This window comes from Thunnus thynnus, chromosome 7 (assembly GCF_963924715.1).
Source record: "Thunnus thynnus chromosome 7, fThuThy2.1, whole genome shotgun sequence".
In the NCBI taxonomy this organism is placed as follows: domain Eukaryota; kingdom Metazoa; phylum Chordata; class Actinopteri; order Scombriformes; family Scombridae; genus Thunnus; species Thunnus thynnus.
In genome coordinates this window covers 24386244-24409675 of record NC_089523.1, presented here as the reverse complement: position 1 = coordinate 24409675, position 23432 = coordinate 24386244, and the positions used below count along the sequence as shown (strand labels likewise).

Below are 23432 nucleotides of genomic sequence, written 5' to 3'. Positions count from 1 at the left end.
CATCCCAGAGATGTTTCTTGTTGAAACATTGTATGATAAGTATAAAGCTCGGTCAGTTCATCTGACTGATGAAAATATTCTTAGGTGAGTGATCATTAATTCTGAATGTGGAAATGTATAAATTGTTAAAAGTGCAAATAGTCTCTTTAAAAGGGTTAATGAGGAAAGACAAGGTATTTTTTCTTGACAAAATTGGTGTTTGTCTCTCAATTGTTAAGCATTTATAGACAGTATGCTGCTCTTTAATCTTTATTTTAATCCTATTTAGATAATAACTGTGTATTTATTTTAAATTTCTCAGTATGTACAAAGGCCTTTAAGTGATTTATCTCTTTAACAGGTTTGCTCCAGTCCACGTGCACATGAAAAAATGCAGAATCTGACTGAATTTCCACTCAATGCAGCATCCCACAAAAGCCTGTCTGTGATAATCAAAGTGTGTGTGGTTATCCCCTTCTTCTGCGTCTTCCTCTTCTTCATTGTCCTCATGCTTCACATCTTTGCATCTCACAGGCAGTTTCTGGACACCTCACGCTACATCCTGTTTGCCTACATGCTAGTCAATGACACCCTTCAGCTCCTGTCCTCTGTCTTGCTCTTCCTCTTTGTCATGGGCCAGGTAAAATTTGCCATTGTCTACTGTGTTCCTCTGCTGTTCATATCTACAGTCACTTTCCAGAACACACCCTTAATCCTGGCCACCATGTCACTGGAGCGATACGTTGCCATCATCTATCCTCTGCAGTGCCCGGCCACCTGGCACTCAGACCGCATCTGGATCATTATACTGTCTCTGTGGCTCATCAGCTGTATCTCCCCTGTCATTGACCACTCCATCGGGAAACATTACCCTGCTGTGGATGTCTTCTCTACCCCTGTGCTTTGTAAACCTGTCGTCATCAACTTATCTCCAATCCAGACATTAATCAAAGTTGCTGTGAGTGTGCTCTTCTTTGCAGTTGTGGCTGTCATCATCCTCTTCACATACATGAGAATCCTGTTGGAAACCAGGAAGATGAGACAAGACCGAGTGTCTGTGAGCAAAGCCATGCACACTGTGCTGCTGCATGGCTTTCAGCTGTTGCTGTGCATGTTGGCCTACACTCTCCCCATCACTGAAACTCTCATAGTGCTGCATGCCAACTGGCTACCAGAAGACATCGCCTTTTTCAATTACTTCTGTTTCATCCTCATTCCACGCTTTCTCAGCCCGCTCATCTACGGTTTTCGGGATCAGAGTCTCAGGGTCTACATTGGGAAAACTTTCCTCTGCTGCACAAACAAGGTCAAACCACGTGTCAGAGGCAAACCGCAGGACTGCTTTTTAAACTGACTGATTTAGTTTTGACACAGCTCTTAAATAAAATATACAAATGACAAAAGATGTATTTGTCATGTTTAAAATATTTTCTTTATATAGAAATACAACAAATGATTAAGTTTCATAATAATCTGAAGATTTACAAACTATAAAACATTTATAAATAAATATCTCAACCATAAGAAATAATTAAAACAATCCTGTAAGGCGTTGTCACCCTTGGGGACCCAAATATTCAAATTATGTGTGAAAATGTGTACTTTCTTTGTCATAATTTAACTATGAATTTGAATAATACCATTTCTGTGCAGTTTTTATATTTGCACTTTCTATGACAGGGAAACTATACAGAACAGATATCAATATACTACATAATTATTCTTTGATTGTACATTTTTATGCATGCATGTCATACACTTAGTTATAAAATGATGCATTTATTTGTTTTGGGGGAAAATAATAATTTTTAATAAGTTGTTCCCTATAATTTCATTGTATGCTGGTTTCTTGTGTTATTTTCCAACAAATCAAATTACTAATGCCACTATTTATTTTTATATTTAAGTTAGCTTATTTTGTGATAATAATTTAGCATCTTTTTTTTTTTTTTTTTTTACTCAGCCCATTTTTGTTCTTTCTGATTTATATTAAGTGGCTGCTGTACCACTGTGTAATTTCCATTTGGGATTAATAAAGTCTTTTACTTTATCTATCTATCTGTAAATACCATGTATTTTAGTTAGCTTGGGGTTTTAGGTTACATACTACTTGGATTACTGGCATTGACTTTACTCCAATCACTATTACTGAAGTCTCACACTGAACAGTGAGTGAACTATGTAGTTTGCTTGATACCATTTTTATTTTGTAACAACAAATAAATGTTTTTATAGAGATTGTCAGCATATAGCTGGTGCATGTTCTTTTTCCTTTACCTCAACACTCTAACAATGAAATACGAATATAATGAAAATTTCTCACTTCCCACTTATAAAAGTGCAGGGGTCACACTAAGTTGTAGGTTGTAGCTCCCGTCTTCACACAGCTTGTACACGCCTAGATCCACACAGCTGAGCAGGACCATCAATAACCACAGCAACCATGTGGAGGAAGAAGTTAAGGTCAAAATATACAGGATGAAATATTCAAGATTCAAGATTCAAGATTTTTATTTGTCAATTCTCTACATGTGCCAAACATACAGAAGAATCGAGAAAACGTTTCTCAGTATCCCATGGTGGCAACATTAAAGTAAGACAAGTAAGACAAAAAAGTGCACAACAAATAGACTTATACTAAAATAAAGACTATGCTATAATAATAAATAAAATAAAAAAATAAAATATATATTGTCCTGTAGTGCAAATAGTGCAGCAGCATGATATTGTGCAGTGGTAGTGCAAAAGACAGTCCGTTTCTGAAGGTCAGGGTTCAGAGTCCAGGGTGTCCAGGAGGGAGTGGGAGGGTGGGGAGAGAGTTCAGCTTCCCGACAGCCTGGTGTATGAAGCAGTTAGTGAGTCTGGTGGAGCGGGCACGGAGGCTTTGGTACCTTCTCCCTGATGGCAGGAGGCTGAACAGACTGTGTGCAGGGTGGCTGGCGTCGCACACAATCATGGTCGCTTTGCGGGTGAGATGGGTGTTATAAATGTCTTGCAGGAAGGGGAGTGGGGCACCAATGATCCTTCCAGCTGTGTTCACGATGCGCTGCAGGGTTTTCCAGTTCTGGATGGTGCAGCTCCCACCCCACACAGCGATACAGCTGGACAATATGCTCTCAATGGTGCCCCGGTAGAAAGTGCACATGATGGGAGGGGGAGCTCCCGCTTGCTTAAGTTTGTGGAGGAAGTAGAGGCGCCGCTGTGCTGTCTTCGCCAGTGATGCAGTGTTGGTGGTCCAGGATAGGTCCTCACTGATGTGCACCCCCAGGAATTTGGTGCTGCTCACTCTCTCACTCTCTCCACCATTGATGGTCAGTGGAGGGTGTTGAGTGTGGCCTCTCCGGAAGTCAACAACTATCTCTTTGTCTTGCTGACGTTTAGCAGGAGGTTGTTGTCTTTGCACCACGTGGTCAGAAGTTTGACCTCCTTCCTGTAGTGGGTCTCATCATCCTTGGTAATGAGACCCACCAGAGTTGTATCGTCCGCGAACTTCACCATGTGATTTGAGCTGCAGGTTGGTGTGCAGTCATGAGTCAGCAGGGTGAAGAGCAGGGGACTGAGCACACAGCCTTGGGGGGGCCCTGTGCTGAGTGTGATGCTGCTCGAGGTGTTGTTGCCGACTCGTACTGCTTGTGGCCTTTCACTAAGGAAGTCCAGCAACCAGTTGCAGAGGGAGGTGTTGAGCCCCAGCTGGTCCAGTTTACTGATTAGCTGTTGTGGGATTATGGTGTTTAATGCTGAACTGAAGTCTACGAACAGCATTCTCACATATGAGTCTTTTGTGTCCAGGTGGGTGAGGACTGGGTGGAGAGCAGAACAGATTGCATCCTCTGTGGACCGTTTGGCCCGGTATGCAAACTGGAAGGGGTCCAGGGTGGGGGTAGGATGGATTTAATATGTGACATGACTAACCGTTCAAAGCACTTCGTGATGATGGGGGTCAGTGCCACAGGGCGGTAGTCATTGAAGCTGGATGGAGCGGGTGTCTTTGGCACAGGTATGATGATGGTGGACTTCAAACATGATGGAACGGTAGCCTGCCTCAGCGAGGTATTAAATATATCTTTGAAGACATCTTTAAGCTCCTCTGCGCAGTCCTTCAGCACACGACCAGGGATGTTGTCTGGACCTGTTGACTTGCGTGTGTTGATGGCGAAGAGTGTCCTCTTCACGCTGGCAGCTGACAGGCACAGAGTCTGATCGTGGGAGGGGGGTGGAGTCTTCTGTGGGCGTGTGTTGTTTTGTGCTTCAAAACGTGCAAAGAAGCTGTTGAGGTTGTTGAGCAGAGAGATGTTGCTGTCGCAGAGCTGTGGTGCGGGTTTACAGTCTGTGATGGTCTGAATGCCCTGCCACAGGCTCTGTGTGTCTCTGCAGTCTTTAAATTGGCTGGTTATCTTGTTTGTGTATTCCTGTGTTGTTTTCCTGATGCCGCGGGACAGGTTGGCTCTTGCTGTTCTCAGGCCAGTTTCATCCCCAGCTCTGTAGGCGTTGTCTCTGGCCCTCAGCAGACGATGGACATCCCCTGTCAGCCATGGCCTCTGGTTAGCCCGAGTGATGATGGTTTTTGTGTGGGTCACATCATCGATGCACTTGCTGATATAAGAAGTAACAGTGTCTGTGTACTCCTCAATGTCTGTGAGGTTGTTGTGTGTGGCTGCCTGCTTAAACATTTCCCAGTCTGTTGTGTCAAAGCAGTCTTGGAGGGCAGAGGAGGCCCCCTCTGGCCACACCCGTACCTGCTTCTGAACCGGTTTGGTGACTTTCACTCTTGGACTGTATGCTGGTATTAGCATAACAGTGATGTGATCAGAGAGTCCGATGTGGGGCAGGGGTGAGGCCTTGTATGCCCCTTTGTGGGTAGTGTAGACCAGGTCCAAAATGTTGTCTCCTCTTGTTAGGAAATCAACATGCTGGTGAAGTTTTGGGAGGAAAGTCATGTTCATTCATTCATTGACATACCTACAGTAATATGACTAATAATGACAATAGTAGTAGTAGACATGGGACATGTGGATTGTCAGTGATAATTTGATTATTGGATTATTGTAATCGATGCATCGTGTAAGCAGCATTTTAATGTTGCAGCTGGTCAAGCTGCAACTAGATTTAACTACTTCATACACTTTTCTTTGCTTTAATCGATAAAATGCATATTTTATAACCACATCATTTTTTTGTGTGTATAATCTGAATATGCAAAGTAACTACCGGTAGCATCAAATAAAATTGCTCAAGCCATGGTGCAAAGAATACACTGTGATTGTGCATGAATATGGGATTATTAGATGTAAGAAAAAAAATAAATGTGAGAAATAAAGCTTTTGCCTGGGTTTTTGTTCCTGGTTCTTACTGTTTGCTGGTCAGTGGAAAAATTTTCATTTTTGTACTCAGATGGAAAATGTTCTTTTTTGTATCATTCTTATGCTATACATCATTGACTTGACTGCCTGTTTGATTGTCTGGTAAACCACATAAATAATGTCTCTACATGTACTACACATTAGCTTCATTATTAACCCATTAGCCCCATCTCCCTACTGAAATGTGTTGCTAATGAGAAAAATAATGCTTCATGACGATAGCATGGAATTAATGTATCTCTGGAGGAATCATGCCTGAATCAAACATACTGGAACCAGACCAAACACATCAGATAAGGGGAGGATCATCCCAGAGATGTTTCTCGTTGAAGAAACATTGTATGATAAGTATAAAGCTCGGTCAGTTCATCTGACTGATGAAAACATTCTTAGGTGAGTGATCATTAATTCTGAATGTGGAAATGTATAAATTGTTAAAAGTGCAAATAGTCTCTTTAAAAGGGTTAATGAGGAAAGACAAGGTATTTTTTCTTGACGAAATTGATGTTTGTCTCTCAATTGTTAAGCATTTATAGACAGTATGCTGCTCTTTAATCTTTATTTTAATCCTATTTAGATAATAACTGTGTATTTATTTTAAATTTCTCAGTATGTACAAAGGCCTTAAGTTATTTATCTCTTTAACAGGTTTGCTCCAGTCCACATGCACATGAAAAAATGCAGAATCTGACTGAATTTCCACTCAATGCAACATCCCACAAAAGCCTGTCTGTGATAATCAAAGTGTGCGTGGTTATCCCCTTCTTCTGCGTCTTCCTCTGCTGCATTGTCCTCATGCTTCACATCTTTGCATCTCACAGGCAGTTTCTGGACACCTCACGCTACATCCTGTTTGCCTACATGCTAGTCAATGACACCCTTCAGCTCCTGTCCTCTGTCTTGCTCTTCCTCTTTGTCATGGGCAAGGTAAAATTTGCCATTGTCTACTGTGTTCCTCTGCTGTTCATATCCACAGTCACTTTCCAGAACACATCCTTAATCCTGGCCACCATGTCACTGGAGCGATACGTTGCCATCTTCTATCCTCTCCAGTGCCCGGCCACCTGGCGCTCAGACCGCATCTGGATCATTATACTGTCTCTGTGGCTCATCAGCTGTATCTCCCCTGTCATTGATTACTCCATAGAGAAATGTGACCCTGCTGTGGATGCCTTCTCTACCCCTGTGCTTTGTAAACCTTTCGTCATCAACTCATGTCCAATCCAGACATTAATCAGAGCAGCTGCGAGTGTGCTCTTCTTTGCAGTTGTGGCTGTCATCATCCTCTTCACATACATGAGAATCCTGCTGGAAACCAGGAAGATGAGACAAGACCGAGTGTCTGTGAGCAAAGCCATGCACACTGTGCTGCTGCATGGCTTTCAGCTGTTGCTGTGCATGTTGGCCTACACTCTCCCCATCACTGAAACTCTTATAGTGCTGCATGCCAACTGGCTACCAGAAGACATCGCCTTTTTCAATTACTTCTGTTTCGTCCTCATTCCACGCTTTCTCAGCCCGCTCATCTACGGTTTTCGGGATCAGAGTCTCAGGGTCTACATTGGGAAAACTTTCCTCTGCTGCACAAACAAGGTCAAACCACGTGTCAGAGGCAAACCGCAGGACTGCTTTTTAAACTGACTGATTTAGTTTTGACACAGCTCTTAAATAAAATATACAAATGAAAAAAGACATATTTGTCATGTTTAAAATATTTTCTTTATATAGAAATACAACAAATGATTAAGTTTCATTGTAATCTGAAGATTTACAAACTATAAAACATTTATAAATGCTGAAAAAAAATCAAAACTCTAAACAAGAATTTCTCATTAATAGAATAAAACTCTTTTAACCTCTGCTGCCCTCAGAGAGCAATCATAACCCCTTTCTTTTATTTACACATTGGCACCGTTTTTAGAGACAAGTTCAACAGTTTTATAGATCTACCTCAGTTAAATATAAACCAGGCCATGACTGTACATCTGACCCAGTATCATCAATAAGGAGAGAGTTAATTCAAGGTGCTCTACAGTAAAGTTTAGATTCAGTCTCCAATTCTGGCTGCAGTGCTGATCACACAAGATTTATGATGAACTGTGTGACTGAGTTGCAGGGAGGCTGACTCAAAATGCTTCTGGCCTTCTGCCACTTACCTTTATTAGAGTCTATATGCACAAATATTTAAAAGACAAAAACTCAGAAATCAGACAATCTGTGCTTTGTATTTCAAGCCCTACTTGCAGATAAGCATTGTAATATTTGGATGTAAATCATGTATGAATTGAATGTGTATACATAAAGTTATCATATTTGATTTTTGTCAGACTGTGTTACAGGTCTCATAGGTTAAATATCTCAACCATAAGAAATAATTAAAACAATCCTGTAAGGCGTTGTCACCCTTGGGGACCCAAATATTCAAATTATGTGTGAAAATGTGTACTTTCTTTGTCATAATTTAACTATGAATTTGAATAATACCATTTCTGTACAGTTTTTATATTTGTACTTTCTATGACGGAAACTATACAGAACAGATACTCTATCTATCTTTTACTTTATCTATCTATCTACTACTGTTTAAATAGCACATATAATAATATGAAATAACACTGTATAGCGATAATTTACTGCTCTCTCTCTTTCTCAGTCAAATGCTGAAATATCTGAACTGTGCAGTTTTATTACTGCAGCTTGTTGTGCAGAGCATCAACCTGCAGGTGTCGCTACAACTCCAAACTCAACACCAATATGCACAAGTATTTGATTAAAGATTTAATATGAAATACACATAAGATTCAGCCTAATTTTAAAAAACAAAACATTTTTTTAAAGTAAATGAATGATGATACCGTGGTATAATCAATTTGCATGCAGCCAAGCACAAACTGAACGTGCAGCTGGTTTAATCACAAACTGGCGCTGGACACAAACTCAATAAACTTTTACGCAGCCTATTTTTGTGATTATTGAGCTAATAAAGCTGTCACGTGCGCGCGGTAATGTGAAAGTGCTTGTGCTTTGAATGCAGGCTGCAGGTCTGTCCCATGAACAGAAAGCTGATCTCAGACCTGAAGGAGATCCCAGAGAGGACTGTAGAGGCACGTTTGTGAATCAGGGGAGAGCCAGGAGGCGCAAACCCTGAAGATCCTCAGTGCTGTTCAGTACACTGAGAGGAAACAGTCAGTAGCTGCTGGAGTAACGCCAGCTTTATTCTCTGCCTTGGAGATGAAGTGCATTGCATGTGTTTACATAAATTGGGGTCTCCTGGCTTCAGCTGTGATCCCCGTTTCTGTAGGTGAAATGTATACGTCGCTGCTGAACGTAAAGCAGGCGATCAGTGTTGAACGGAAGCTGATCAATTACTTGAGAACTTATATTGACCACGAGGTGGAGAGACTGGAGGACATCAAACGGTGAGTGACAGGCATGCAGAGATTTTTGATAAGAGATAGCATTCCTTGTCATTTGCATGCCAGAAGTGTAAATAATCAGTCTAGTAGTGAAAAAGCGCCAGACACAGCTCTGTACCTCTCTGTAGGGAAACAGTCTATGGAGAAATAAAGGAAAAATCCACACTAATCCACAGCTTTGTTTTAGTTGGAGAAAAACTTGAATCTCTCCTAATAGCAGAGACAAAAGACCGATCGGTGACAAATCCTGGAGTTGTTTCACAGACAGTGAATAATAATGGAACAAGCTTTTAGAAATGATGATGACAGCACATGTGGAGGTTTTAACAGGATGTGGTCACATTTTCTGATTCACAGCTGGGAGTCCTGCATCCAAATCAAATAGTAAACCTCATTTGGATCTCATTTTTCTGACACAGAAATGACAAACATCATTAGCTCATATTTGACTTATACTGTCAAAACCTATTGGGATAATATTAACTAGAAGGAAAATGAAATGTTAGGTTTTACAGGCGGTACATTCCTCCGGTCAGAAACCTCAATTAAACTAGAATCAAGATGACTGAAGGGGAACAAATCTTGAAACTTTAATATAAATTGGTGGGTCACTCCCTACCAATTTATATTTATATGAGCCCTTTTGATCATGCAAGTTAAAACAGTAATTGATCAGCTTTTATTCATCTGCCCCGATATAATGATGATGATGATGATAGCGGCTTCCTGCAGGTTAGTCACAGTCTCTGTTCTTTCCCTACAGTTTTTATGCCAAAGTGTCTGACCTGCACGCTCAAGTTTACAAAGGTCCTGCAGCTGCGATGGCGAACCCGCTGGTGGCATTCACTCTGATCAAGCGCCTGCACTCAGAGTGGCTGAACGTCGTCTACAGCAACGAAGCCATGGAGAACACACAAGGTTGGCTTCTTTACAGACACATCTGGTGGTGATAACTAAGCGCCTTCCACCCACTTCTCTGCTGTCACCACCCAACCCCCGCCCCCCGTTCACCTTTTGGCCTTTCTGCTGTCCAGCCCTCAGGTCCAGTTACGAGGAGGAAGAGGCCGGTCTGCCCAAACTGGAAGACCTCCAGGGGGCCGCTAAGGGGCTGATGAGACTACAGGATGTGTATGCTCTCCAAGTTGCGAGTCTGGCAAGAGGTCGATTCCAGAGGGTCACTAATGGCAAACCTATTGATATCTGCATACCTGCAGTGTCTGTCCCACTATCTGGTGATGACTGCTTTTTGGTTGGAAAGGTACAGCATGCATGACTGCATGACTCCATTATATGGCAAAGAAGTGTGATGAGAGTGTTGAAAGAAGTCTGTCATCTTTCTGTAAAATAAGCTATGAGTGCTCATGTGAGGTAATGAAATGGAGAGATTTTTGGAGGATGCGGTGAAAATTTCCATCCCTGATTAACGTCTCATTCCAAAGGTCTGCAAAATAGTTTTAGTCCAAACCTGTCAGTCATTGTGTGGTGGGACAGTCAGCCTGGAAAAAGTGGAATTCTTCCCATTACGTGCCTGGGAACAATTTTAATATGAAGATGAATATAATATTATACAAATATGAAAGAAAGAAAAATAAAGATTTCCCCACAATAAGTTCCACTGTTTATGTACAGTGGTGATGTGTAAGGGCAGGGCACTGTGTGGGAGAGACATCCTCCTGTATGGAAAAGACATTATCTCATGCAGCAGAAGTCTAGAAGTGTTTGGAGCAAAAGAGCAGAGCTTGCCTTCACTTGTTCAGAGGCTGAGATTATCTGAGGCATTCTGTAAACAGAGATGCTTAGTTTAAGGGTGCTGTCAGCCTACACATGCTTTTATATGGCTGTTAAACTGTCCTTCAAAACAAACAGAACGTTGTAGCTGGTCAGTTGCTTTAGGAGAAAGTTAAAAAGATGTTTGAATTGTTGGAGGGAACCATCCTCTTACCGCTGATGCTTCATTTAGGCAATAAAAAGCTCTGCAGACTATTTTGTCTTTTTTCCTATTAAACTATTTTTAAAAATTCATTGGCTCTTTAGCCCATTGCCGTAGCTCACAAATTATGGGGTGTAATGTTGTGAACTGGTTGTAAACTCATGGCAGGGAAGATAAGTCGAAGTCAGTGTGTCTGATTAGTTGAGTTGAGCTTGTGTGTGTTTGTGTGCTGTCTGGAGGGATTGTGGCTGTAATCTGTGATGGGAGGAGCCCAATGCCACCTTGTCTCTACAGTATGTGGGTGCTGTCAGTCCTTTTCTCAACACCTACTTAATCAAGTCCTGCATGTCAGTTCCAAGCTGGGTTTGAGACCACGTTTGCAAGTCTGAGACAGAACAGTGTTCATAACTTTTTAAATGTATAAATAATGCTTAAGGTGTTTCTTAAGGATCAACAGACATGTCGCTCCATTCACTGAGATGGCTTGATATCAAATCTCAACATTGTGATGTACTGAAAGCTTACATCAAATGTTTGGTCAGATTTATAATCATGTTGACTTCTATGATCAGAAAGTTCTTGTACAGCTGCTTGTGTTTAAACATGTATTTATGGAGTTTAACTCATTTTGTTGAATAGAAACTGGGTTTTGGAAAAAAAAAATTTCCCCTTTATCATTTCCGAATGATACTGGGCCATCTGGACAGTCTATGTTTCATCAACTTTAGGAAAAGGTCAAATATGAATGGAAATAGTACTTTAGGGTGTTTTCAAACCGCTTGTGCGTTTTCTCCAGTCTGAGTCAGTGGATGAGTTGTTAAACTTGGTTCATTTTATTCCAAGCAAACCAAAATGCATCAGTAAAAGCAAGATGAGAACATTCTTTCCTCTCATTGGTCAAATGTGTGTGGTGAAGGAGTGAGAACGTAAACACAGAGAAATTCCTGCAGAAGCTCCTATGAGCCCAAATTGTACTTTGTTGTTAGTCCAGGTGTAATCTCTAAATTTGAAAATGCATGAAGGTGGACTAGACTGAGAAACAAAGCCAGATGTCAAAACCCCTAAATGGATGAGACTAAAGCAGCCATGATAGTCAATTAATTGATTAGCTCATCAAAAGAAAATTCATCTGCAACTATTTAGATAATAGATAGATAGTTTGAAGACGTCACTTTAGGCTCTGGAGAAACTGTGAGCGTCCATCAAGACTGACATTGTTATAGACTAAACTATTATTCAAGAAAATAATTTGGCAGATTAATAAATAAATAAAATAACCATTGCAGCCTCTAGATAAGACCAAGAAAAGTCAAAACGGGCAGAAGATCAAGGTGGTACTCAACCATTATGGCAATCCAGCTCACATTTAATCCTCTAGTAACAGAACACACCAGTGCATGCCAACACTTCGCTGCCATCTGAATGGATGGGATGGCTATCAGGGACAAATACCATTTAAACTGCCAAATATCAGTAATTAAAAGTAACCCAAGTGTCACTCTTCACAGGTGGCCTATGAGCAGGAAGACTATTACCACTCAGTGCAGTGGATGGAGGAGTCGGTGCGTCTCTTCAGGGGAACAAGAGGAGAGTGGAGCCCTGAGAATGAGGGGACTTTAGAGGACGCTCTGGATCACCTGGCTTTCTCTCACTTTAAAGTCAGTGAAAGACCTCGAGAAAAACAAGCACTTGTAAAATGTTTGATGAATAGCACTGCTCTAAATTCCTCTCATTGTTTCAGACAGGAAACGTCTCCTATGCTCTTAGTCTGTCTCAGGAGTTACTGCATCACGGTAATTTTTTTTTTTGTCTCTTTCATATATATACAACTCTCTTCACTGCTGGTACCTCATTAAGAAACATGTCCTGTAATGTATTATTATTCTACTTATGTGTTTCTTCTCAGATCCAATGAATGGAAGAGTTTTGCAGAATGTTGAGAAATACGAGAAGCTGCTGGTTACGATTCCACCCAAATCAATCAGGAGTGATGGGTTGAGGAGACCCACTTCCAATTATTTAAGGACCAGGGACACTTATGAGAGACTCTGCCAGACCCAAGGCTCTCAGGTATTTTCCACCATTAATCATTCTGTGCACGCACTGTGTATCAAGAAAATATCCGGGCAGGTTAATACGACCACTAGAGTAATCTTAATTGTATAATACTAACCACATGTGAACAAGAATGCTGCTTTTTCAATGCAAGTTTATTCCACCAGGCACATATAAACATTTTCAATTGTTTTTCAGTTTGGAAAAAGTTGTTATTTACAGTTTAGCCAACGGTAAGTTAAATGTAGAAAGAGGATGTTACATAAGCAGTTTCAGAGCAGAGCAGGAGTATATTCTTTCATTTAAATCATATTCAGTTAGTTCTCTTGTTTCAACCTGTATCCAAGAATTTTCCCAGAAACAAGTTTGTGATTGAACTTTTCTCTGCCTTGTCAAGACTTGTAAAACAATTTCAAAGTTGCATTTTCCTTTAAAGGGGACTTATCATGCTTCTTGGGTTTTTCTGTCATTTATATTCTGTCTATGTTAAACTTAGTTAATGTTCTAAAACTTGAGGTGAATGTATGTAAAAATGCCACCTTCAAGTCAAAAGCCTAGGCTTCAACCTGATCTCAATGCTCCGTTTGCAAAGTTACCTCTACTTCCCCATTAAACTGACATCAGATTGTTTACACATGCCCATAAATGGCCGTCTGTTCAGCAGTCCTTGCTGCTAAGATTGTCCTATGGCCTATTTGTCCACTCGCATATTTCAGATCAGATTCAGGCTTGAACATCTACAGATGTATTTGAGAAGTTTATAGTTTCTCCTGTAAAGTAAAAGGAAAAAGAAGCAAAATCAGACTACTTCTGTTTGCTTATGTAGCCTCTGGAACTAGCGGAAATCTGCTGAGAGGCAGCTTCTGGGATCTGGCCAATCAGAACAGAGTAGGCTCATTGGGAGGGGAGCCTTAAAGAGAGAGGAGCTAAAATGGCCTGTTTCAGACAGAGGCTGAACTGAGGGGCTGTATAAAGGGCCATTATAAGACAAATAAGGAGTTTTTTGAACTGTAAATAATGCAAATATATTCCAGTAAAGCCCCACAATAAAAAGACCTGGAAATATGCATGATACGTCCCCTTTAAGCTTACGTGGTGAGAGAAAAATTGTTTGTTGATGAAAAAGAAAAACAATTCTTGATTTGACCTTGTTAATTGACTTCAGAATCATGTTTCTTTCTAACAGCCAATGCATTTTAAAAACCCCAGACTATTCTGCGACTATTTCAACAATGGCAGTCCTGGGCTGCTACTGCAGCCAGTAAGACGTGAAGTACTGAGCCTGCAGCCTTATGTGGTTCTGTATCACGATTTCATCACTGACAAAGAGGCTGAAGATGTCAAGAGAGTCGCTCAGCCAGGAGTAAGTGCCAGCAGTGTGCATGTTTCTCATCACTTGTGGATAAACTACAAAACATTTGTCTCCAATATATCAGCTTTTGAGGAATTAAGACATAGAGCCACATCTTTACAATTAACACCAAGCATTTTTTTAGTTTATCCAATTAGATCATCCAATGGCTGTGCTATTTTTTTCCACATGGGACTCACAAAAACAGGAAGAGTTTAAGAGAGTCTGTTAAAGTTTATTGAAATCAACAAATACATGAACTGTAATGTTTTGCCGTTGCCATGTGAAAATCTGGTACCTCAAAGAAGTTACACAGTGTTTTTGTGATTCTAAAATTTAAGACTTAAGTCAATTATTTTGTTATCGACTGATAGGAGGGATATATTAGAAATATATTGTCTCTATGGCTTTTTAAGCAGAAACTACCCTATGTTGGTGTTGCCACTGCTCTATCACTGTTATACGTTTTCCTACACATTTCTATTTCTCTTTCAGCCTCCTGGACATCTTCCAAGTTGTTAGTTTTCCATTAGAGATAGAGATCATATTAGCAGCCTGTGACCATGACTTTAAAATTGTCTTTTCACTTGTAATGCAATCTTTAATAGGCATATTTGCAATTGCCTTTATAAACTAGTTCATCCTAGACGGCCTTCAAGATGGCTTACAGTTTGAATGCAAATGCTTGCAAGAACTGTGCATTCATAGGAAAACAGCAACTTATTTTGTCTGACCAATACTCACATTTTCATCAGTGTCACTGTTTCTAAAGTTTTCTTGCTCTTGGACAATGAGCAGTGTAGAGCTTTTTCTTTCACTGCAGAAAAACAAGTTCGCTTAATGAGATTTTGTTGTCAGTGTCCAGTGCGGCATTTAAATGTTTGAGAAGTTGTGAACAATGTTTTCCTCTGGGTCATTTAGTCTCTCTTGTTGCAACAAGCACACTGAAAAGGAAACTGATCTTGAAGTCAGGAGGCAACATTTAACTACAAGTGCATGACTCAAGATTGAATTTATGTTTATTTCATTAAGAGGAAGAGTGTTCATGATAAAAACATTTCCTGTAAATATGCATTATTACTTAGTTATCCAGTCTTGCTGTGGGGCTCTCTGGCTGCTGGAGTCTAAGCCAACCGTGTACCTTTTCCTGCTGGAAAGATCCTGGAAAGACCCTGTGGAGGAAGAGTTGGTCCGTTTCCCAGCCTTTAGTAAGGCTTTAAGGAATGAGGGATATATCACTCTGAAAACTTGGCTGAGTGCCTCAAAGTGTCTACATGATCCTGCTGAGCTCTACAGGCACACTCTCATATTGCATCAGTATCTATCCAACAGTAACTATCAATATTCTGCTCATCTAAATGAAAGCTACAGAGCATTGTCCTCAGAGCTTCTTACAGTACGCTGACTCAGTTCCTTTAGGAAATATTTGGTGGGCTAGCTCAATTGGTGCCCTATAGTTTCTGTGAGGTTTTGGCATTATTCAATGAGTTTTCCATCCTTTGCTCAGATGGAAACCCTTGTGCTTATTTCATCATTATGTCAGCTTGTGGGTTGATTGAAAACAGGCCCAGAGTACGGTATTAGTTTGGAGCAGTGAGCAGCATTCGTTAACCATGACCACGGTTTACACTTTGTTCTCTCTGGATCGCAGTTCCTTATTTGGACCGCCTGGGATCCAGCAAGAACACAGATCCGTTTGAGCAGAGAATAGGTTTTCTTGGTGATGAATTGATGGGTGAAATGATAAGTTCACTTAGTTTTATAGTATTTTCCTTCTTTTGAAATGGTTTGTGCCTGTAATGACATCATTTTGTGTAGTTTGATCTGCAAAATCCATCAGAAATATCACTTTACCAGATTTCTGCTTTAGAGCATTGTGCCAGTTTTTGTACCCACTGCAAACTGAAAAACACGTTTAAATCAAATGAACAGAACGCAGTGTGACGAATCTGCAGTTTAAATAAATCACAGAGGCTCAGTTTTAAGGGCGGTCCGAAACATCTGGACTTCCCCAGACTGCTTTCCAAACTCAGACTTCGAGGTAAACTTTGACATGCCTGTGTGTTGGTGAAGTCAGTGAAGGCACTTACGCACATTTTTGCATCCTTATTGATTTTCAGTCAAGAATTAACCTTCATTCACACACTCGTACCTCCTCTCCCCAAGACTGGGCACACAAGATGAAAAATGAATGCAATTCCATCATTGTGGCAGCTTTTGAAACTGTGTTTTTGCCAATTTTTGAATCTGCATTCTTGATTTTGCTCTTATCTGGTCTCGGTTTTGCATTTTTGAAATGCCACTGGGTCAAGTGTTCATGCTGTTAATCACATTTTGTCAGGGCTTGCAGCTGGACATCAAAGCTTGGCTGCTCTAACAATCACAATCACGAAATGTTTTGTTTTCTGTCTTTGCTCACAAGTTGAGAAGATCTGTTGTAGCAGCTGGAGAGAAACAAGCAACAGCAGAATATCGCATCAGCAAGAGGTGCTAAAGTTTATGACATGTTGTTTATTATCAGTCATTTAAATTGTACATCTTTCTGCAGTCAATTAAAATACATTTGTTGGAGCAGTAGAACAATTTATGGCATGTATCGGCTGTAATTTGTAAATAATAAACCACAAATAATTGCCAGTTTCTGTCCATAAAATAGAGAATGCTTATACTCAATCCAAATCAAAAGAGGAAAGTTAAATGCCTAAATGATTACCAGGATTTTGATAGATATGATTAACAATATGTCTTACTTCTAGTGCATGGCTGAATGTCTCAGCTCACTCCATTGTTGAGAAGCTGGACCAGAGGATCTCCATGCTCACAGGTCTGAATGTGAAGCATCCATATGGCGAGTACCTCCAAGTGGTGAATTATGGGATTGGTGGCCATTATGAACCTCACTTTGACCACGCTACCGTAAGTTACAGACTTGTTTATAGGTTCTAATACTTGATTAATGTATATTTTACATTTTTTATCCGTATACCAACTTTTTAATGTCTGTTTACATTTTCATGCAACCAGTCACCTTCGAGTCCTGTGTACAAGCTGAAAACCGGGAACCGAGTGGCAACCTTCATGATATATGTGAGTGAAGTATTCATCTAACCCTCTTATGACTCTCTATGGTCCAGATAGCTGCCAGAGCTTCTTGGGCAGATTCCTGTTGGCTGTCCCAAGTCTAAATTAAAAAAGAGGTCAAGCTTTTGCCACGAGTACTGCAAGACTTTGGAACAACCTGCCGTAAGAGCTCAGACAAGATCTGACCTTACCTCAGAAATACGCTTTTAAAATTTTAAATTATACTTTTATAGATATTCTGTCATGCAATAAACTTAAATCAGATGTCTCCAACCTCCATTATACAATTTACTTAAGTATTCCTGCCCTATTTCTTTGCTTTGTAACTGTGTTTTAAAAACATTTTATTGTTATCAAAATTAATCCACAGCGAAAGTTTGAATGAAAGTGGTTATAAAGGTTTTCGTGAGACTCTGAAAACAGTGTGGCAGACAGAAAGTGGCTTTTCATAACATGAGCGCATAAACACAAGACACAATTCTGAAGGAATGTCCTTTTCCACAGCTCAGCTCTGTCGAGGCAGGTGGGTCCACAGCCTTTATCTACGCCAACTTCAGTGTTCCTGTCGTGGAGGTAAACACACTGCGAATGTCTCAGATGAGCTAAAAGTAGCCTCTTTTTATCTGTATGTCATTTTTGCCTGAAACTAGAGAATTTTCAACTCACTCTGCACCTCACCCGCATTCTCTGGCGCAGCTGTCAAAATGCTAAAAGGTCAGATCATAGCAACAACAGCCATGAGATTTCTTACCACAATACTGCTATTGTATGGTTGAGCCTCTGTGGAGGTTGAGGCTGTTTTTGGATTGATGAATGAGCTGCTGTGGAAGTTTTACAGTACCAGGCCATCCCTGTGGTTTAACCTTTCTCATTTCATTTTACTGAGATCTCATTTCCTGTCTGGGCAGCAAGAAAATAACTGAACCTCATAAACTGATAGGATGACCAATAAAATAATATAACTGCAAGAGTGCTTGTTCTTGGCTCCTATTTCCTAATATTTGTCACATATGTTTAGTTAGAACACAGCTTTAATTGAGAAGTTTAGACCAAAAAACATTCTAACTTTTTTTTTTTTATCACAGAAAGCTGCCATCTTCTGGTGGAATCTCCATAGAAATGGTGAAGGGGATGTAGACACCCTGCATGCTGGCTGCCCTGTGCTTATTGGGGACAAATGGGGTAAGAGTCAGTATATTCAGTGTATGATGTAATTATGCTGCCAACAGAGCCAAAAAGTGATGTGAATATGGAAATATAGCAAATTACAGGAATTAGTCAGACTCCTTGCTGTCTGTTTTAAAACGTTAATCTTCTTGCATCATTATCATGGTCTGTCTCTCATAACAGTTATCCAGTGTTCAGCATTCATATTGTACAGGAGCCCATCTATGAGAGCTAGGGCACATCTGTGCTGCATTATGCATTTAGAGATGTTACAGAGTGCAGTTCAGACACCGAGCACTGATCTTGGGAGCTAAATGTCTGCTGCCTGTTGGCAGCTGAAATGTGTGTTAGTTAAACTAACAGAAGGATATTAATCACAAATAAGCTGCAGAAGCATTTCCTGTTTCATTAAACTGATTGTTATCAGAAATTAGATATTAAGGCTATAACATAAAAAATGTAGTTCTCAAGCTGAATTATTCAAAGGCTTAAAAGAAGCTCAAACAAGAATAATTTTAATTTGTACTGTTGTTTTTAGGCATCCTAGCAGCATGGCTCTAGGGCTGGCAATGTCGGTCTGTCGGTCAATCGGTCCACCACTTTGATCCAGACTGAAATATCTCAAGCAGCTATCAGATGAATTTCCATGAAATTTTGTACAGACATTCCATGTGTTCAGAATATGTATCCTATTGACCTGGGTGACCATCTGACATTCCCTTCAGTGCTAACGTGAGGTTGACGTAGTTGTTTTTAGTGAAATATCTCGACCATTATTGGATGGATTTCCATGGCATTTGGTGCAGATTTTGATGGTGCCCCAACAGTGAATCTTAATGACTTTGGTGATCCCCTGACTTTTCCTCTAGCGCCACCAACAGGTCAAATATTTCACTTATCTAATGAAGTATCTCAGCACACAGACATTCATAGTTCTCAGTATCCAGTGAGTGGGGATCCCTTGACTTTTCCTCTAGAACCACCATGAGGTTGACGTTTTATGGTTCGGAGTGAAAAGTCTCAACAACTGTTGGATGGATTGCCATGAAATTTGGCACATTATGTCCCCATCAGATTGAATTGTAATAACTTGATAATCTGACTTTTCTAATGCCATCATAAGGTCAAAATTTCAATTTTTTCAATAAAGTTCTGACCAATCACTTGCAAAACTGACATTCTCATCAACCTCAATTTAACTATGTGTTTTGAGCTAATTATCAAATCAAAGCATGCTAACATGCTAAACTAAGATGGTGAAAATGGTAAACATTATACCATCAATCATTTCTGTTATTAGCATTTAGCTCAAAACACCTCTGTTCCTACGCACAGCCTCACAGAGTTGCTAGTGTGTCTGTAGACTCTTAGTCTTGTTATGAAGCATATTTGAACTGTTTCCAAATGTCTGTATGTTTCAGTGGCAAACAAATGGATCCATGAGTACGGCCAAGAGTTCCAACATCGTTGCAGCCTGAATCCTGAAGAGTGAGAGGGGTGGAGCGTTAGCTGGGCCCCTTGGAGTACAAGAGCCAACCTCTACAATTGCAAGGCACACTTGCAGGCGGAGAGAAGGAGGCAGCCAGAAAGTGAGCACACAGGCAGGGGAGGTGAGAGCTGTTGAGGGGCAGCCTGCATCTGTGATTGGAGACCCGGGCCCCAGGGAGCCTGGAGCATGGAGCATACAGCTGACAGTGCTGCAGTGGACATGGATAGTGCAAAGCTGAGCTGCGTTTTGGAAGGTGGGGTGGAGGAGGAGTGGGGCAGTTGGCAATCAGCCCCAAGAGGCCAAATGCTCTCTTGCTCTTACTGGCCAGTTCCTGTGGATGGAGAGAGGCCTCTGCCTTTGCACACTGTGCTGGTTTCAGTTAACTGTGCAGGGCTGTTTGCCTCCTGCCCACAGTTTGCTTACAAACTGGCATCTTATGCAGCAGTTTTTCTACACAGGCCCTCTCAGGGTCTGTCAATATAAATGTTCAACACAGCTGAACTTTGTTCAGACTCTCAGAACTTTATTTAAAATGTGTGGATGCCAAAGTTTACAGAGATACCTAATGTGCCTGGCTGAGCCACAGTGAAATGTATATAAAATGATGGTCTGGAAAATAAAAATAAATGCTGCTTTTGGATTTGAATACTGATCAACATATGTGTGATAATGCTTCGATGAAGTGCTGAAATAAGCAAAGAACATGTGACGTTGTTGTACAGAGTGGAAAAATTATTTTGTGACTTTAAGAGTAATATCTGTGTTCAAGGGGTTAAAGAAACAATGTTCAATGTACTATTTACATGTTTTCCTGTTTGGTTGGTACACTGCAGATTATCTAAAGAGATTTTAGTGCAAGTTCTTCTGTAATTGTTCATCTCAGACCTCAGGAGTGCAGTTCATACTGGTGCTATGAGTCAAAGGAACGAGTCATTGTGAGTGTGGCTGTTTATACCCGGCTGACTGAACAATGTGGTCATCACTGTGGGAGACTGTTTCAATTTGGTTTGATGTAACTGACTGACGTAATGGAATAGATGAACTAGATCTGTCAGACGCTTATTGAGCTTCAGAGGCTAGCCCTCATTAATCATGCTCTGCACGCTAACTGATCTGGAACCCGTCTGCTTCATCTGATTCATGTCTGAACTCACACAACAAACTCTGTCTGCATACCACTCAGATATCTCAGATATCAGTGTCTAAGTAGGTCATAACCCATCTAAAAACCAAGTGAGGTGGGGCATGCACAGTATTAAAATTCACTTTTCTTTTTTTTGGGAATCCCTGCTGCTTGAGCAGCAGGAATTGGTGAGAATGAAAAATAAGGGACAGAGGGATAACACCTCACCTTGCCAAGAGTGATACTGTATACTATAAGTTTTTCTTTCCAGCTCACCAGAGTGTACACAAACACTCTCCATGCACTCTTACTCACAGAAAATATAAGAACAGGCCATATACTGGATACATGCTGCACATTCCTGGGTACACAGCAGGACTTGATTATTTTCCCTCGGAGTTGATGGATAGAACGGCTCTGCTTTGGCTGAAGCTCTTTCTACTAAGTTTCACTACAATATGAGGTTCATGTTATTAAAAACAGTGTTAAGTGTCTAATCAATTTAGATTAAAAGATTGGATACAATATTGTTTAATAAAAGGTTAATAACTACTGTGGTCATATTGATAGAAACACAAATTGTAGTTATGTATGTGTATAGTTATGTTTTATTTCCAATGCAAATCATCTGCAAATGTGTGTTTTCAGTTTGACCTGTGCAGTCTAATAAAAAACAAAATAAACTTCCTGGAAGGAACAGAGCTTTAAATAAATCTTTGCACTCTTCCTATACACCCTCAGTGGCCCTCTCTGTTACCATGATCACCACAACAAACATGGCTGCAGAGGGCTTTGTTGCTATGCAGGAGAGAGATTTCACCACCAACATGTTTGACGACTACCTAAAGCATATATGAGTGTACCTTAGGTCTACCTCAGCACACTGTCAAGTACATATAATATTTCTGCACACTGAAAGACAGACTTTTCAACATTTTGGGAACCTTCCCAACATATTTACAGCTAGCTGATGACTTATAGAGTCAGTAAATGTACAGAACTGACACTGACACTTAACAAACTACACAGCAACAGTAAAAGAGTAAAACAGAAATGAAACACAGGCTTAAGAAAGAGCAAATTACTACATAGTCCTATGGCACAGACTCTCCCAGTGACACATGACACTGAGGAATTTCATGAATTAATTTATTTTCATTTTCATTGAGTTACTGCCAGAAATTGTGGTTAAAGGAAAAATACATAACTTACAATAATCATACTAAATTTCTGAGATCATTTCATTTCATCAAACATTTCATTTCATGTTTTTTTTTGTTACTGAATATCAGTTTTTGAATCGAAAGAGAAGAAGTATGCTGGCATCTAATGCAATAAAAAAAAGTATGATCTGCTGTGAAGGATTCAGTCTTTGCTCTCAAAAAGCTTTACAAAAAGCTCCTCCACAGGGACTCCCAGAGCTCTTTGTTTTGTCTCAGAGGTCAGCAAGTAGTTCCTTACAGGCCTGCCGGATGCATAGTCGTTTCATTTAAGTATGAATGTCACGTAAATAAACTACAAACATATATTGAATACATGTAGTTGCATACAGATCAGTTAAACAAATGCATGGCAGCACTTTCAGAGAGTAAATAAACTACTAACCTTGGAAATCTTTGCTTTTATATACTGTAAGTTCTTGATGGAATCTTTTCTGGAGTCAATATCTTCCTACAAACATGTTTCTTTTATGTTCTTGTATAGACAATAGGACAATATGTATAAAATACACCCTGCATCTTAAAAATATTTCAAAGAATATACATAAAAATATCAGAGATAAAGAGAAGAGGTTCATCAATGACTGTTGCTGATAGAGGAGGAAACAGAGAGGGCGTATACAACAGTAACTCAATTTTCTTTGTGACCTCATCAAGGGCAGTTCGGTTCATATTAGAGGCAGAAAGCACTGAGGAGAGCTGAGAGTGCATCTTCTCCAGTCTCTCTTTCAGTTTCAGCTTTCAGTTCATGATCTTCAAATCTGCATTATGCTGCACCTTCTGGACATTCATTCTGTTCCAGTACCACGTTGTCCCTTTTCTGATCAGCCAGCTCCTTTGCTTTGACCTTTTTCATTGGGATCCTGTCAAAAACACAAAAATTAACCTATCCCATACCATACTGTACAGTACTGTCCCATACCATACTGACACATACCATACTGTACAGTATGGTATGTGTCAGTTTCTAAGACAAATGTTATGCAAGGCACAGTTAGAAACAAATATAAATGCAAAAGCTACAACAGTAAATTATGAAATATCTACACAACGTGACAACCTTTTTCTGAATGGAGTATTTAATCTTTTCCTTGACTTCAGTTTCCTCCTCGACTTTTGAGAGAACATCATTGAAACACTTGTCATCCTGCAAATAACCTGGCAGGTTCTTTTCCTTATGTTTCACCTCTATGCCTTTAAATTGTTTCTAAGAAAAAGCAATAAAAACTTGCCATGTGAAACAAAACATAACTGCAACTAG

The 23432-nt window shown here is 40.2% G+C and overlaps 3 protein-coding genes across 3 annotated transcripts; all 3 read left to right on the top strand.

The window, feature by feature from the left end:
* Positions 1 to 152: 152 nt before the first annotated feature.
* On the top strand, positions 153 to 2183 carry LOC137186758 (odorant receptor 131-2-like). Its single transcript, XM_067595808.1, has one exon. It carries the CDS (start codon positions 371 to 373, stop codon positions 1331 to 1333), a length of 963 nt encoding a protein of 320 aa, XP_067451909.1. The 5' UTR covers positions 153 to 370; the 3' UTR covers positions 1334 to 2183.
* A 3796-nt stretch (positions 2184 to 5979) lies between these two features.
* Positions 5980 to 7012, top strand: LOC137186757 (odorant receptor 131-2-like). The gene has a single exon (XM_067595807.1). It carries the CDS (start codon positions 6018 to 6020, stop codon positions 6978 to 6980), a length of 963 nt encoding a protein of 320 aa, XP_067451908.1. The 5' UTR covers positions 5980 to 6017; the 3' UTR covers positions 6981 to 7012.
* A 1207-nt stretch (positions 7013 to 8219) lies between these two features.
* Positions 8220 to 21638, top strand: p4ha3 (prolyl 4-hydroxylase, alpha polypeptide III). Its single transcript, XM_067595122.1, has 13 exons — positions 8220 to 8758; positions 9519 to 9673; positions 9790 to 10013; positions 12194 to 12343; positions 12427 to 12478; positions 12592 to 12755; positions 13927 to 14103; positions 16514 to 16578; positions 16848 to 17007; positions 17116 to 17178; positions 17677 to 17745; positions 18258 to 18354; positions 19761 to 21638. Exons 1-13 carry the CDS (start codon positions 8571 to 8573, stop codon positions 19829 to 19831), a joined length of 1635 nt encoding a protein of 544 aa, XP_067451223.1. The 5' UTR covers positions 8220 to 8570; the 3' UTR covers positions 19832 to 21638.
* The last annotated feature ends 1794 nt before the right edge of the window (positions 21639 to 23432 follow it).

What these genes read in the sequence shown, in the direction of transcription:
- LOC137186758 (XM_067595808.1), top strand. Translation starts at nt 371, where the DNA reads ATGCAGAATCTGACTGAATTTCCACTCAATGCAGCATCCCACAAAAGC.
- LOC137186757 (XM_067595807.1), top strand. Translation starts at nt 6,018, where the DNA reads ATGCAGAATCTGACTGAATTTCCACTCAATGCAACATCCCACAAAAGC.
- p4ha3 (XM_067595122.1), top strand. Translation starts at nt 8,571, where the DNA reads ATGAAGTGCATTGCATGTGTTTACATAAATTGGGGTCTCCTGGCTTCA. An exon ending in AGACTGGAGGACATCAAACG is followed by an intron (nt 8,759 to 9,518) that starts GTGAGTGACAGG and finishes CTTTCCCTACAG; the next exon opens with TTTTTATGCCAAAGTGTCTG. An exon ending in GAATATCGCATCAGCAAGAG is followed by an intron (nt 16,579 to 16,847) that starts GTGCTAAAGTTT and finishes TCTTACTTCTAG; the next exon opens with TGCATGGCTGAATGTCTCAG.